At 31.1% G+C, this 15,367-nt stretch overlaps 1 protein-coding gene across 1 annotated transcript in view; it reads left to right on the top strand.

The window, feature by feature from the left end:
- Positions 1–15,367, top strand: part of LOC143254938 (uncharacterized) — a 66,478-nt gene that overhangs the window by 39,704 nt on the left and 11,407 nt on the right. Inside the window, exons 16-23 of the mRNA XM_076509848.1 lie at positions 1,177–1,199; positions 2,283–2,564; positions 4,613–4,850; positions 5,241–5,364; positions 9,436–9,450; positions 9,483–9,725; positions 11,360–11,632; positions 13,820–14,008. Coding sequence (XP_076365963.1) covers positions 1,177–1,199; positions 2,283–2,564; positions 4,613–4,850; positions 5,241–5,364; positions 9,436–9,450; positions 9,483–9,725; positions 11,360–11,632; positions 13,820–14,008 — 1,387 coding nt within the window. The remainder of the gene's footprint in view (positions 1–1,176; positions 1,200–2,282; positions 2,565–4,612; positions 4,851–5,240; positions 5,365–9,435; positions 9,451–9,482; positions 9,726–11,359; positions 11,633–13,819; positions 14,009–15,367) is intronic.

The raw sequence follows: 15,367 nt of genomic DNA, 5'->3' as shown, positions 1-15,367 counted from the left end.
ACTTACAAGTTTTGGAGTGGTGGTGGTCCTGTAATACAGCTGAACATATTTTTATAACTAGTTTCCAAGTAATTATTTGTCAGTATGTAATCTGTTGTTTCTGTAGTTTCTGGTGGTGTTTTTCTTCTTGCTGTTACTGGATTAGTTATATTATTTTCAGTTAAAGGTCATAGAAATATTTAGGTTTAGCAACTATACGAGGTCTGTTCAAAAAATACGCGGAGTGACGTCATAAAACAAAATGTACTTTATTTAGAAGTTACAGGTCTGGGACCCCTTAAAAGTACTCTCCTCCCCAACGCACACACTTATCCCAACGGTGTTTCCACTTGTTGAAACAGTCCTGGTACGCTTCTTTTGTAATGTCCTCCAGCTCCTTCGTCGCATTTGCCTTAATCTCGAATCGCCTCAAATCTTCTTCCTTTCAAGGGTCTTTTGAGTTTGGGGAACAAGAAAAGATCGCAAGGAGCAAGGTCAGGTGAGTAGGGGGGTGGGGAAGAACAGCGATCGAGTGTTTGGCCAAAAACTCACGAGTTCTGAGGCACAAATTTCGCAGCAACGCGGTGCATCTTCAATTTTTCGGTCAAAATCTCGTAACAAGATCCAACTGATATCCCACACTCTTCAGCAAGCTCCCTGAGAGTCAGACGCCGATTTGTCCGCACCAGGGTGTTGATTTTGTCGACGTGTGGGTCGCCAATTGACGTGGAAGGACGCCCAGGACGCCATCATCTTCAATGGACTGTCGGCCATCCTTAAAACGTTCATGCCACTTGAAACATGCCGTACGCTTCAAAGCAACATCACCATAAGCCATGTTAAGCATAGCAAAAGTTTCAGTTGCAGAGTTTCCTAGTTGTAACACAAAATTTCACAACAAGTCGTTGCTCCTTCAGATCATTCATTCTGAAATCGCCAAACGAAAAAAATCGCATTTCACTTAAAACCGCATAGCTAATACACAAATGAAGATATCTGCAATCGGGAAATGGCGTCGTAATCAGCTGATCTTTGCAAACCTAGCAACACCAAGCGGATTCCCCTGGAACCAACTGGAGCTGCGCAATTCAAACAGTCCGCATATTTTTTGAACAGCCCTCGTATAGACCTCAAGGGTCATGCTTTAGTGTGGATTGTAGGCTGTTATTAATCATTCAGAGTATATGTATTTTTAAGAGATTATGAAACTGCTGTAGATGGTAACAAAGTTTTACCAAAATAATAAAATAAAGTGAAACTTGATACTAAATACAAAACTGATGGGACATATTAAATGGAATTCTCTCAATAATATTTTATATATACTTGTATATGATCTCTGGTTTTCCTTATTTTGGACTGTTTTGAACAGTTTTTTTATTTGGCTGTACTGGTGATACATAGAATATGCATGCAGTGTTTTTAAAATAAAAAAATGATAGTAATTCATTCAATAATATTAGTTTGTGAGCATGTTGAATTGATTCAACTAGGCTTTTTTTATGGCACTGAAAAAGTTAAAGAGTGTCTTTTTTTTTCTGTTGTTGTTAGTAACCACTTGTCACATACCCTAATCATACACCTAGTGAATTGATATAAGTTTGCTTACAGTAAATTAGTTGCATTTAAATATAATACAGGGTTTTGTACCTATAAAAAACACATATAGTCAGAGAACCTTTACGAGTTTGTGGCTTTTTATACTTTTTCCTAATAACCAAAATCCTCATGAAATTTGAATGTTTTAAGAAAACAAAACAGTACTATAAAGAATAAATTGGAAAGTTTTCTATAATCATCTCTCAATTATTTTTTTAATGATTTATGTGATTGTTTCATCTGTTATCTTTTTTACAGTTAACAGTTGCATTGAATAACAAATGAAATAGTTGAAAGTAATGAAATTTATTTAGTACAGTGAAAGGCCATGCAACAAATAATTAACCTTTAATTGCATATTTTAATGTGCATGAAAAGTTAAATAGGGAAAAAAACACACATTTTTACTGCATTCAGGGTAATAAATATCACGTGAAGAAATTATATTATATATATACACACATTTAATAATTTTCTTTATGCTTAAACTATATCCACAGCTTAGAATTTTAGCATTTTTGTATAAACTGTCTTTACAATAAGATATTGGAAGTAGATATATAGTGTTTACAAAGACCATATATGGCAAATCTGCTTAATATATTTTGTTTAGTGAAATAGTTGCAGTGTAGCTAATCAGTGTTATAAGAATAAATTCTGAAATGTATTGCTTTTGCAAACAGTAAATCTGTACTTCATACTAGGCATGTTCGGAGGCACCGACAACGGGGAGAAAATGAAGCTACACCACGCACACTCAGGTCTTTCTCAAAAAAGAAGGGAAAACAAGATTTGGGCCTGCTCAAATTGCCCACTAGTATTTGACAACTCAACCATTCTAAACCTCCATTCTGAAATTCATGAAACATCAGATAATAAACAGGAAGAAACTAATATATCTTTGTGTGATGAACAACAGACCTCAGATTCAAAAGAACATCCAGAAACTGGAAATGAAAGCAATAATATTTCAGAAAATGGAGCTTGTAGGTGTCCTAAGTGTAAAAAGGTAATCTTGTACATTTAATTTATTTTTATAAATTTCTTATTCATTTCTGTATTTGTATGTCTGTTAATTATTCTGTTTCATTGAAAGGCTGTTTACCTATTATAATTTATTTGGTCTAATTGTAATGGATTAAGTGAAATTTTATTTTTTTAGAAGGAAATTAGATTTTAAAAGTATATTGTATGGTGATATAAATTATTTTTATCAAAACAAAAAGTTTAAAAAAATTAGGTTTTTATAGTGAGTAATAACAGTTGTTAAGGAACATACACATTTGAACTCTCTAAGTTTAGAGGAGTATACCCATGTAATATCTTGTATAACCAATGAAACACCGTAAGTAAATTTTGTTTGCATTACCTAAAGAACTTCCTAAGTGAATATCTTTTTTTTTCATTTATGGTAAATATTCATTGTTGTGTTTTTACTTTTTATACTAACTGTTACTATTATCTTCAACTTATACTATATAGTCTATAGTATAGTACAATGAAATTTTTAAACTTAAGGTGTATGAAAATGTATACACATCTTAATATTTTGTGAAGTAATTTTGCATCTTCTTTTAGTTACATTCTTTTCTGTATGTTTTTACCTTTTCACATATAATTTATTTTATGTTCTGTTGTCCTTTCTTGTCCTTCAGCATTGTTATTTATCACAACACACATTAATGGGTGACTTTGGCCAATGTTATACCACAGTGGGCAGATAAGCTTTAGCCTTTGGCAGGACTTAATGGCATTTATGTGTACACAAACCCTTGTGAACCAAGGGGGCTTTGGTTTACGTAAAGAAAAATTGTTAAACCTTTCAGATATGCATCTTAAAACATAAATAACAACAATTAAATATAATATAAAACTAAAACCCAAATAGAATGAAACTGTCTATCTAAGTAACATATTTCTAGGTGAGAAACAACACTAAAGTATGAGGACAAAAGTAGCATCACTGCTGAGAGTGGTTTGACTAGTTCTCTGTGGAATTCATCATGCCAATTTTAAAGTAATTGTCAGGAGAACATATTTTAAAAAAGAGCTCTTTGTACTGGTTTATAAACATTTAGCTCACTTAAGTGTAATTGCCTGAGAAATCACAACTGTGAGTGTAGAAAGTGGGAGAGGCATTTGTCAAGAGTTCAGAACAATTTATTTCTTTTTTATTTTCTCCATACATACCCTGAAGAGCTTGAGGGCAGAATAAGTAATTAGCACTATTAATATATATTCTTTTATTTGGCAAACTTTGATCATAAAATATGAAGTATTTAGAACATCTTTCCCTGTCAAACTGCAAACATATCTTGATTTGTTTGGATTTCTATGGTTTGCACTGGAGAGAGAGATGTGATACCTTTTGGAGAGATAATAAATATTAGAACCAGTTAAGTCTTGGAAAGCTAGTGCTTTTATGATTAGATGCTTTACCAGGGTGTTATTTATGTCATCTGAGACATGTTGAAATGCTGTATGATAATTTCTGTGAGCATCATTTACTTCTCAGTACACTAGCAAAATATGGTTCCAACAAAACTGTTGCTAAATGGCAAAGATATTCTTGTTGTAATGAGAGCCTGGCATGGCCAAATGGCTAGGTTGGTAGTCTGAGTGTCTTGGGTCAACTGCTCACCCTTTCAGCCATGGGGGTCTAATAATGTATTGGACAATCCCAATTATTTATTGATAAAAGAGTAGCCCAAGAATTGCCAGTGAGTGTTGATGACTAGCTGCCTTCCCTCTTGTTTTTAACTGTGAAATTAGAGACAGCTAGTGCACATAGCACTCAGGTAGCTTTGTGCAAAATTCCAAACAGACCAAAACAAATTTATTGTGATGCAGATTGATAACTGACAAAATGTATTTCAAATAAGATCTGTGCCAGAGGAATTACTCTGATTTGATTGTTAACAATTTAATTATTTTGTATGTTAGTAATGAACAAGTTTTTAGGTTTTGTTATTAATATTTTTTTTTGCTTTATTTTTCTTTCTTTACAGCTCTTTACTGGTAAGAAAGCATTAAGTGAACATGTTGCTGTTCATGGAAAAAACCTATTCTAAAGGGATCTCAGTGAAAGGCCTTATTAACCCCCAGAAACCATACAAGTGTAATCTTTGTTACAAATCTTTTGCTACTGATGAAAGACTAATACGTCACTACTTGGTTCATGGAAGTGATGATTCAAAACCACTGCAATGCGATGTCTGTTTGAAGAGGTTCTTGAACAACTCTGCTCTAGCATGTCATATTAAGGTCCATAAGTAAGTGTGTGTTCTTACTTTATAATCAGAAATATTGAACAAAGATAAGTAAAAGTTTGCAAGACATACGTACATGACGTGTAAAACTAAAAAGTCAGATATTATTAGAGAAGCAATAGTTTCTTTCAACTTTCTTTCAGTGTAGCACTATTTCTTTGTGCTTACAGTTTTGTCCTGCAGCTGACTCTTTATGTGCTAGTTATAAACTATTAAAAGTGAAAAATGGCAAGTTTATTTAATATTAAATAAACTTTGTTTAACTAAACCAGCTGGTAATGTTTAAGAATCTAGTTCCTCTAATTCTTTATTTCTTATATTACGTTTGAAATATTTATCTTATTAATATTTATAGTGTTTTAGCATTATGGGATATTATATTCTTTTTTGTAGTGAAGACAGAAAGACGTATGAATGTCCAATCTGCAAACAGAATTTTGAACAAATGATTGGATTGAAAGAACATGTCCATGGGCACAGTGAGAATGGTTTGTTCACTTGTCCACATTGTCAAAAGGTAAAAAACCTTTGGTTATTGGTGCCATTGTAGGATATAGATGTGTGGTTATTTGTGTATGGTGTGTATATGAAACTCCTCACTTCTTTATGAGAAAGTGGTTCTTATATACTTGTTTTCAGATCAAAAGTATTGTAAAAGCTGTAAGAAAGAATTTATTATAGTTTTCTGGTGTAATATATCCTGACTTAATATCTAATGTAACAATTTATCTGGTCTTATTTTTTATGAAAAGAATTTAGTATTAAACAATTAGATCCTTTAAAATGGCATTCTTAACTAGTTTATCCATTTTTATGAAGCAAATAGTTTATTGTGCATAATACAATAGTTATTCACCAGTGGTTTTATTATCCCACATCTTTGAAGCATCAAAGAATGGGACATATTGGTTTATCTGTGTTCCTTTATCCCATTCTTGTTGGCAGGATATTTCAAGATTAGAGTGATGTTTCTTTACCTAACTTATTAGAAGCGGTACTGCATAGAAAACCCTAGACCTGATTAACCTTTGAAAGTTCACTTGTACATTGAAAATTCATCCCAGTCTGTTGGCTAAATACTACATGATCAATGTTTGTTTGTTTTTTATCAAAGTAATAAATACTCCAAGAGATGTTGTGTAAAAGCAAATTTTACAAAAATCTGAAAAAAAAAAATCAAAAGTTTGGGTTACAGACTTGCATTTCAATACAGTTTGATTGCTTGTATTAACTTCTGTGTAACCATGAATGTACTAAATGTATATTCATGAAAATTAGCAAGTTTTTAGTAAATGTGGTGTGTTCTCCATAAAATTCAGAATTGTTGCAGAATATTTTGACTAAAAATTTGCATGTGAATTTACAAAGCTTTATCAGTCTGTGTGAAAGGTAATATTTATGCTAAGAATTAAAATGCTTCTTTTTGCCTTACAGTTTTCATATTTAGCTTGTGTAATGTGTCACTGTGTGCTAAATACAATTCATGTTAATTATTATTTATCACTCTTTTATGCTCCTATCATTAAGTAGCTATATAATACACATTTTACTATTCTAGTTTTTTAAAACTTGGAGATGGTATGGTGATTGATAAATCTATGAAAAATAAATTTTGTTCCAATGGTGTAAAGATATTTTTAATTAGGTTGTATGTACAGTTAATGTGTAAAATTGTAATTCCTGGACAGTACTTTTGTATTGCTTATAACTGTTGTTCAAATAATAGAAGCATTTACAGAAAAAGTTTTTCATAATTATCATAAAAAGAGACAGAAATCTTGCCAAATTATTCTTAGCCCATTTAAGAAACTAAATTCCTTTAATTGCTGAACCATAGTGCTTACAAGTTCAATCAAGAGAGTTTGGTTAGGAGCAAAATAGGAAAAGAAAAGAAAATTCAAATGGCTATTTCAGAAGAAATATTCCAATCAATTAGAAAATTGATAAAAATCATCAGTAGACGCTCAGAGAATAATGCTGTTGTGATTAATCCAGTACTAAAGTCCAGAAAAGTGTTGATAGAAACATATTCAAGAAAGAAGTGCAAAGTACCTCCTCAAAGGAGTCTACTGTCTCTTTTTTAAATGCCACTGCAAAATGGACAAATGAGAAGCCTAGGCTACCAGTTAGTCCATCAGCTGAGGGTAATTTCAATTATGAAATGAATGAAGACTGTCAAGTGGGGTTACAAAAGAGATGATTACATTCAGCCCATTATGCTTATTTGTTTGTTGTTCCAAGAATCTCATAATGTTATCAGTTGTGGTTGGTTTTGACTAAATTAAATAACTGAGCTTAGTTGATAGGTAAAAAATACAAATGTGGGCTTTCTATATAAATGAGAATTATTTCCACCAGGTCTATCCACCCAATTTTCTTATATCTGGTGAGGAAAAGGTTGGAGGGTGGTATGGGTAATGTGATGTGACAGGACTCAAAATACTAGTATTAAAAGCTCAATTTAAATTCATCTTGTACATGCCAAACCAAAATCAACACATGAGGCCCCTTTTAATTGGCTGATTGATGAATAACTGCTAAGTTATAAAATGTTTTGAAGTCAATGGTATCCAAACTTATCAGAGATGTGTGAACCATTTAAAGTGTGATTGTGGATTATTGTAAAGGATCAACATAGAGAAAAGCTTTAATTATTTTGCCATCTGTCTTAATGGTTTTTTCTATCCACTTATTTAGAATGATACTGAATGGATGGTGTTTTCTTTCATCATACTTTATTTTTGTGTGTAAAATGGTTTAAATGAAGCTTAGATTAGGCAGAGGTAGAAAAGGTTTAATGAAGGTTTATGACAAAATTTTTAAAACAACTTTACTTTGTATCTGTCTAAATATTTCATGAAGTGGCCAGTTTGTGTGTTATATAGTCTGTAATTTTGATTATTGGAATATTGAGTTAAAAGGAAAAGGTAAACCAAAATCCAGTGTGTTCTAATAAAGCTATCAATAAATAATTTGAATTTGTTTCCCAAAAAGTCCTAGAAGACGACAGAAATCATGTCACTTAGACCCACAGCTTTTATAGGCAAGGACACAGAACCAGCTGAAAGTTTAGTTTTCCTGTTCTTGTACCTTTTATTAGGTTTTCCTACCTTTTGCAAAAACATTGTATTACAGAATTCAGAAAGAACACTAAATAGGAAAAATTATAAGAAAAACAATTGAGTCTCCATTTGTACATTGGATATAGTTCTTACGAATTAGTTTATAATGCTATATATTTTGATAAACAGGAAAGTTCTACCAAATATTAAAACTTCCTGTGAGAAATTTCACTTTGAAGTAAGGAGGAAGTGTCCTGGTACTCTTCAGAAATAGCATATGAAGTCTAGAAACAAATGTTTTGAGTTTGTGATGACCATATTATTGATTATTAACAACAAAATAATTATACTTTAAGGAAAAACTTTAGTTGTTTAAAGTCTTTTTCACTTCCTGTTAAATTCTCTTATTCTTCTTTCTAAAAAATTAGTTTTATTCACGTTCTTACAATATTATAACTTATTTTTAACACCAGTTTATTCACTTTTATCATAACTAGTAACTTATAACCTGTACTATTTAACACAATTGTTGGTAAACTGCACTATCTAATAGTTTCTAAACTTTGCCTGTAAATGTTTTAAAAACTGAAATTTCTTAGTAATTAAAAATATATATGTAGGTTTGTGAACCTGACAATGATTGAAGAAGGTTGAAACGTTGTTCGCTCTTCTATATAGTGCTTTCTAACCCATACCAGCCATTTTTATATATATATTTTTCTCTACAAGTGGGTTTTTCTCGTCTTTACAGATTTCTTAGTAGTTGTTCCAATCGTGTGCTGTGACATTGAAGTGTTGAAACTGAGGTTTATAATAATATTTCAGAAAAGGATTGTATTCTCAAGGGTGGAAGTTTTTATTAATTAAAAATGTATGCTTTCTGAGATTAAATTTTGAACTAAAGTTTAGAATTATAGTTTTTTACTTTAATTTTGAAATTTCTTTAGTAGTTGTGCATTCTATGCCTAAAGCATACTTTGTGGTCTGAAAATTGTCAGTGATTATAAATAAAGTTGTAACTGACTTGATTTATAAAGTACAACTTTCTGATTAACAGTAAAAGAGTAAAATCTAATAAGAAGAGCAGTATTGAGATTTCTCTGTTTTATTTTTCAAAATTTTGGAAATTTCACTTTCCAGAAATTGGTAAAAATACTGAATAAAATTCTATGACTTTTATTACGTCAAAATTAAATACTGCTTTTCTGAGGTTATACTAAGTTTCATGTAGTTCAATTAAATATTTCCACTGTGAGAAGAAAAAATAAAGGGATTTTATGATACCCCAGTTGTTCAAAAAGGGACTACGGTTAAACTATTGTAAGAAATGTAAGAATATGAAGATAAGAATGTTTCTAATTAGTATAAAAATTTTGTGAATGTTTGATGTTAAACAAATATAATTAACATTGAACTTTTTTTTTATTGTTATATTTAGAATTTCTCTGTATTGTTTTATAGTATGTTCAGTTTGTGTTATATATATTTTGAAATAGTAATGTGTATCTATTACTATTTGGTTGCAGAGATGTGAAGAATATAACCAGATAATGTAAACACATTCGAAGCTTTTCATTCAGAGAGACGCTACCCTTGTGATAAATGTGATAAGGTTTTCCCTCGACCAGATAAACTGAAGTTGCACATGTTGAGACACTCAAACCATCGAGAGTTTCTCTGTGCAGACTGTGGAAAACAATTTAAACGAAAAGACAAGCTGAAAGAGCACATGAAGAGGATGCATGGTCCTGACAGAGATGCTCGTGCCAACAATCGAGCTCTAAAAGCACGATCCACAAAAAAATTTGTTCCTAAGGTAAGAACGTCTTTATTTTTGGTTTCATCCAATTAAAACACATATGAATTATAATTTCACTATAACTGTAATGGAATTTACAAAACAGATTGATCCACAATGCTGTAAAGATGCAAGTTAAGAAAACAAATAAATAGTTTTTTTTCATGGTTAAAGTTTTATTTACCAAAAGTGGTCTTCATCTAGAGCTGATTATTGCCCAGAAACATGATATTATAATATAAGTTTTTGTACTATAGTATACACTAGAGTCTTTCTTTACCTATTATTTTGCTCCCTTATTAACAGAACAATTTTTAATACTTTTTTTCAGTCTAAAATGCTTCAAAAACCTCACTTTTGGTTCTTTTGTTTGCAACAGATTTTTTTTTTAATTTCCATTTTGTATGAGATACAACTCTAATGACTCATGACATTATATTGTATATTTTCAAAATCATAAATATTTGATAAGAATATAACTTTTACAGGAGACTAAATGAAAAAATAGGCTATTTTAAATATATTAGAATGTATTTGTTATTTCATTTATCATGTCACTAAGAACCTAGGCAGTTTCATTTTCATAGGAAGCACATTTCTCATATGATTACTATCACCAATAATTTACAAATTCACATAAAAGAATTTAAAGATATGGCTTCAAAAATGTTATCATGTCCGTATTTATCGAACAGTAACTTCAATTTTTTCATTCTTAAAATAAACGTTATGAAACATTGATAGAATTTTCATGGCACTTATATCAAATTGGCAAAACATTATGAATTACAAGTGTATTGGTTTATCGTTGTCATTATATTTGTTCATTTCTTGAATTTTCAAGGGAATGTAAGTTTAATTTTTGTAAGTATATATTATTGTAGAACGAATGTTATTTGCATATTCAACACAGTTGTTACAAGCTTATTTTTAAAGTATATCTATTTAATTATGTTTTAAGCTGACTTTAGTAATATGGTCAGTATCTCTATCAACTTTGATTTTCCATATAATTAATAAAAATACTTATTTGACATACATTAATTTTTAAAAGTGTATAAATGTTTTTACTTAAGATGTAAATTTTTTTCCAGGTAAAATATATATGTTTATCCACAGTTCTTGGATGTAGCCAGTATTATGAAACACTGTATTACAGATTATCATAATCTTAATCTTCCCCTTATTGTATTCCAGTTTAAAAAAAAAAGTTTTGAATAAAATGCTTAAAAATAAGCTTCACTCTCTGAAATGCACTTCACTGACATTAATTAAGTCAATATTTTCACATATTGATTCTAACTTAAAGTTTTAACTTTTTTATAGTTGTTTGTATTTGACTTTATAAATAAGTAGAAATTATCATTTATTTGTTACATTTCTATATGTATATTAAAACTTTCTTGAAAGTCCTCAATGATCACGCTGTTTAGATTCAGATTGTGTTTGTACCATAGGTGTGAAGTACCTGTTTTTTCAATAATTATATGTATTTATATAGTAATATAATTTCTTTAATCAACTTCGTAACTTATTATGTATAATAACTTTCAGGTGTGTAAAGACAGTACTATGTACCCTTAAACTCATGCATCTAGTATTTTGCCATTGTGGGATATAAATTATTGTGTGCTCATTTGTTTCTTTTCAAGGTGTCTCCAACTGATTACCATCGCTTTATTTATAAATGCCACTCTTGTTTATTGGGTTTCAAGCGTCGAGGGATGCTGGTAAACCACCTAGCTAGACGCCATCCAGATATTAGGCCAGATTCTGTACCTGAATTAAACCTTCCAATTCTGAAAACAACCAGAGATTATTACTGTCAATACTGTGATAAAATATACAAATCCAGCTCAAAAAGAAAAGCCCATATTTTGAAAAACCATCCAGGTGCTCAATTACCCATGAGTAATAGACAAAAGGTTTGTCATATTGAGTAAACCTACATGTAGTCTTTATATTTATGGTATTGTCCATTCAGGTGCTCATTTAGCTATGAGTAACGGATAAAAGATTAGTCACTCTGAGTAAGCCTGCAAGTAGTCTTTATATTTATGGTATTGTCCATCCAAGTGTTCAGCAAAACATGATTAATAGATGAAAGGTTAGTCATACTGAGTAAACCTACAAGTAGTTTTTATATTTATGGCATTGTCCATCCAGGTGCTGTGTCACCCATGAGTACTAGATACAAGGTTAATCAGATTGTACAGGTAGCCTTTATACATATGGTATTGTTGAAAACTTTTAGACTGTATTATTTATTTTTCCTGTATGTTAAAGTTAAACATTGTATTGAAAATGAGAGCCAACATATCATAAGTACATTGATTATTGGTTAATAATCTTGCAACCAGATTTTTAATAATCAAACTCACCTTTCATAACAAAAAAAATACAATTATAAGAAAGAAATGCTCTGGAAGCAGTAAGGTCTAATAAAGAATGTTAAAGCATAATTTTACTTAATGATAATGTAAAGTATACTGATAATGAAGAATTTAAGATAAATTTAGCACCTACCTGTTATAGTATGGAGACCTCAGCTCAAAACTAATCATCTAATATATTTAAACATGAGAGTTAATAGTGCAATATATACTATATATATATATATATATATATACATACACACTGTTGGCCAAAATCTTAAGGCCAATGAACATAAAGAAAAAATATGCATTTTGCATTGTTAGACGCAACCACTTATTTAAGTAGAGCTTCAAAAGATGAAAATAAGAAAAGAGGAAATAAAAATAAAAAAACTTTTTAGCATTTAATAGGGAAACTGTGAATACTATGAAATTAGCCTAAATACTAGCTGGTCAGAAGTTTAAGACTGTACCAAAAAGAAGTCCTAAACAAGGTAGGAAATATCCAACAAGAGGTCTCAGTAGTGAGTTGCACAGCCGTCATTGTGAATAACTTCAAACATTTGCTTTGGTATGGTCGATATAAGAGTTTGCAGAAGGCTGGCTGGAATGTTATTCCAAGTGGTGAAGATAGCTTTACTGTTTGGAATTGACGTCCATTTCTATAGACTTCCCTTGCCATCCACCACCAAACATTTTCAGTAGGGTTCAGTTCGGGTGAACATGCTGGATGGTCCAAAAGAATCACGTTATTTGCCATAAAAAAGTCCTTTGTCCTGCGGGCATTGTGGATTGCAGCGTGATCCTGCTGAAAGATCAAGTCATTTCCATACAAGTGAGGGCCTTCAGTCAATAAGGATGCTACTCCAACATGCCAGTATAGCCAGCTGCTGTTTGACACACCTGTATAACCTAAAGCTCCATTGTTCCATGGAAGGAGAAAGCAACCCAGATCATGATGGAACCTTCTCCACTGTGTCGTGTAGAAAATGTCTCTGGTGGGATATCCTTATTGTGCCAGTAACATTGGAAGCCGTCTGGACCATCCAGGTTAAATTTTTTTCTCATCAGATAATAAAACCTTCTTCCACTTTTCTACGTCCCATGTTTGGTGCTTCTCAGCAAAGTTTAACCGAGCTGTTTTGTGGTGTGGAAGGAGATGTGGCCTTTGAAGACGTTTACGGTTTTTAAAGCCTTTCTCTTGTAGATGCTGTCTTATTGTTCCGTAAGAGCTTGAATCCGGTTTGACGATCAGATGTTGTCTTGCCAGACAATCCGTCAAATTCTCCTGCTCATTGTTAATGAACTGCAGCCTGTTAACAATGCATTAAGACTATATTCTTCTTTCACTAAACTGTTTTTCAAATTATTAAACATAATCAGAGATTGTTGGAAACCTACTCTAAAATTTAATACACTTTTAGTTTGTACAATCTGTACTTGTTATTTATTCATTTGCCATGAAGTTTTATCAAGGTATGTTTCAAACTGTGTTTTGTGTTGACCAGCTGCTTTCCTTCATTTATCCATGCTAAATAAAGGACGACTATTATAGATAGCCCATGAGTAACTTTGCATGAAATTCAAAAACAAATAAAGCTCTACTGAGAAATTTTGGTGACAAAAACAAATGTTGCAATATTTTTTGTTTAAAGTTTAGTATGAAATCATTTTTATCTTCAAGGGAAATTTATTTTTAAATCTGAAAATATATGCCTATTGTAACTACTCTTTCAGGGAGGAATTCCAGAAATTCCAGGGTTGCCAAACCCTACCTTCTCACAAACAGTAGGAAGTATCACCACCCATCCTCATCATTGTAATTGGTGTCACAAACAGTATGCAAGCAAAGCTAAGCTTCTGCAACATCAAAGGAAGAAACATCTTGAAGTTTTAGCTCTTACTTATGCTACATCGAAGAATCAGGTTGGTTATGGTTGTTTACATTGTTATGCAGTAAGTAAATATTAGGGTTATAAAAAATTATCTTTATATATTGTAAACACAGCTGTCACCTTGTTTTTGTTAATAATAGACATGTAATGGTTAATGTGGTATATGTTTAAATTATACAAAACATTATTCTTCTGGGGAAAAGTAGATGATAATTTGTTGAAGTAATAAATTCTTTGAAATGTAATATATTTTATATTTCCTGAATCACCACTATTGTGTATTGTCTGTGTGATAAAACGAACTGTTGTAATCAATGCCTTATCTGGAAATGTGTGATGGTCCTGTTACATCTGTCCATTATGAGGGTTAACTCCTTAAACCAAAGTGGATGCTGCCAGCATCTGGCCAAAAATATCAATTAACCTATCATAAATTTTAAACTGAAGGGTTTTTTTTTACCTCTATCTGTTATATATCAAAAAGTGCAACCCTATCTTGACAAGTGAGCAGATTTTAGGTGTCGAATGCACACCTGCTAACTGTTACACATCAGAAACACTGTAACCCTATCTGAACAAGTGAGCACATTTTAGGTGTCAAGTGCACACCCTCATATCTAATTTCAAAATTTAAATAAAAAGAATATTTTTAATATTATTTTAATAGATGTTTAAAAGGTGATATCAAGTGTTGCTATCCAATTCCCTTTTCTCTAGTCAGCAGTTCAAAATTAATGACAGTGGCAGATAAAATTGGTAGCTTTTCTATAATAAATAAAGAGTAAGTAAGTTTGGTTTAAATATTTGATTACCTGGAGTGATTCTAGTTAGTTGAACATTTTCACAAAGTGCTGCTTCTTTGATTTAAAAAGTAAGATGAAACAGTCTGTGTCTGAGGTATGAACAACAATGTTTGATTTAAAATAAAAAAACATATTCTATCTTAGAAAAAATGTGCAGGGGACATGTTATATACATCTCCTGTGAAATTTAGGCTGAAGGTGACCCTCAATGTAATCTGAACTTTGATTAATTGATCTTTGGAGTAATTGAAACAGTAATGATCAGAGACACTGATTTCTTTTAATTCATTTAATCATAATTTAGACTAATTGAGTAGATTACATATTGCTAACCAATATAATTGCTAATTGTAATTAACTGATTTTGTAATAATGTTTACTAACAATAAAAACCTTGCCAAATTACACAAAAATACACTTAGTAAGTTTATAATTGTAGTAAACTTTAGGTTTAAAATAATCACATAAAGGAATATTTACATTTTCCTTACATAATCTTAACAATTATAACATTTTCTTTTCATGTAATTAAAGAAAATCTTTGGTTGAATATTGTTTCACTGCTTTGTTAGTCTCTATTTTCTGGT

This window comes from Tachypleus tridentatus, chromosome 7, assembly GCF_004210375.1.
Source record: "Tachypleus tridentatus isolate NWPU-2018 chromosome 7, ASM421037v1, whole genome shotgun sequence".
Classification (NCBI taxonomy): Eukaryota; Metazoa; Arthropoda; class Merostomata; order Xiphosura; family Limulidae; genus Tachypleus; species Tachypleus tridentatus.
Note: the sequence above shows the minus strand (reverse complement) of the source record. Positions and strands in the feature narration are given on the sequence as shown.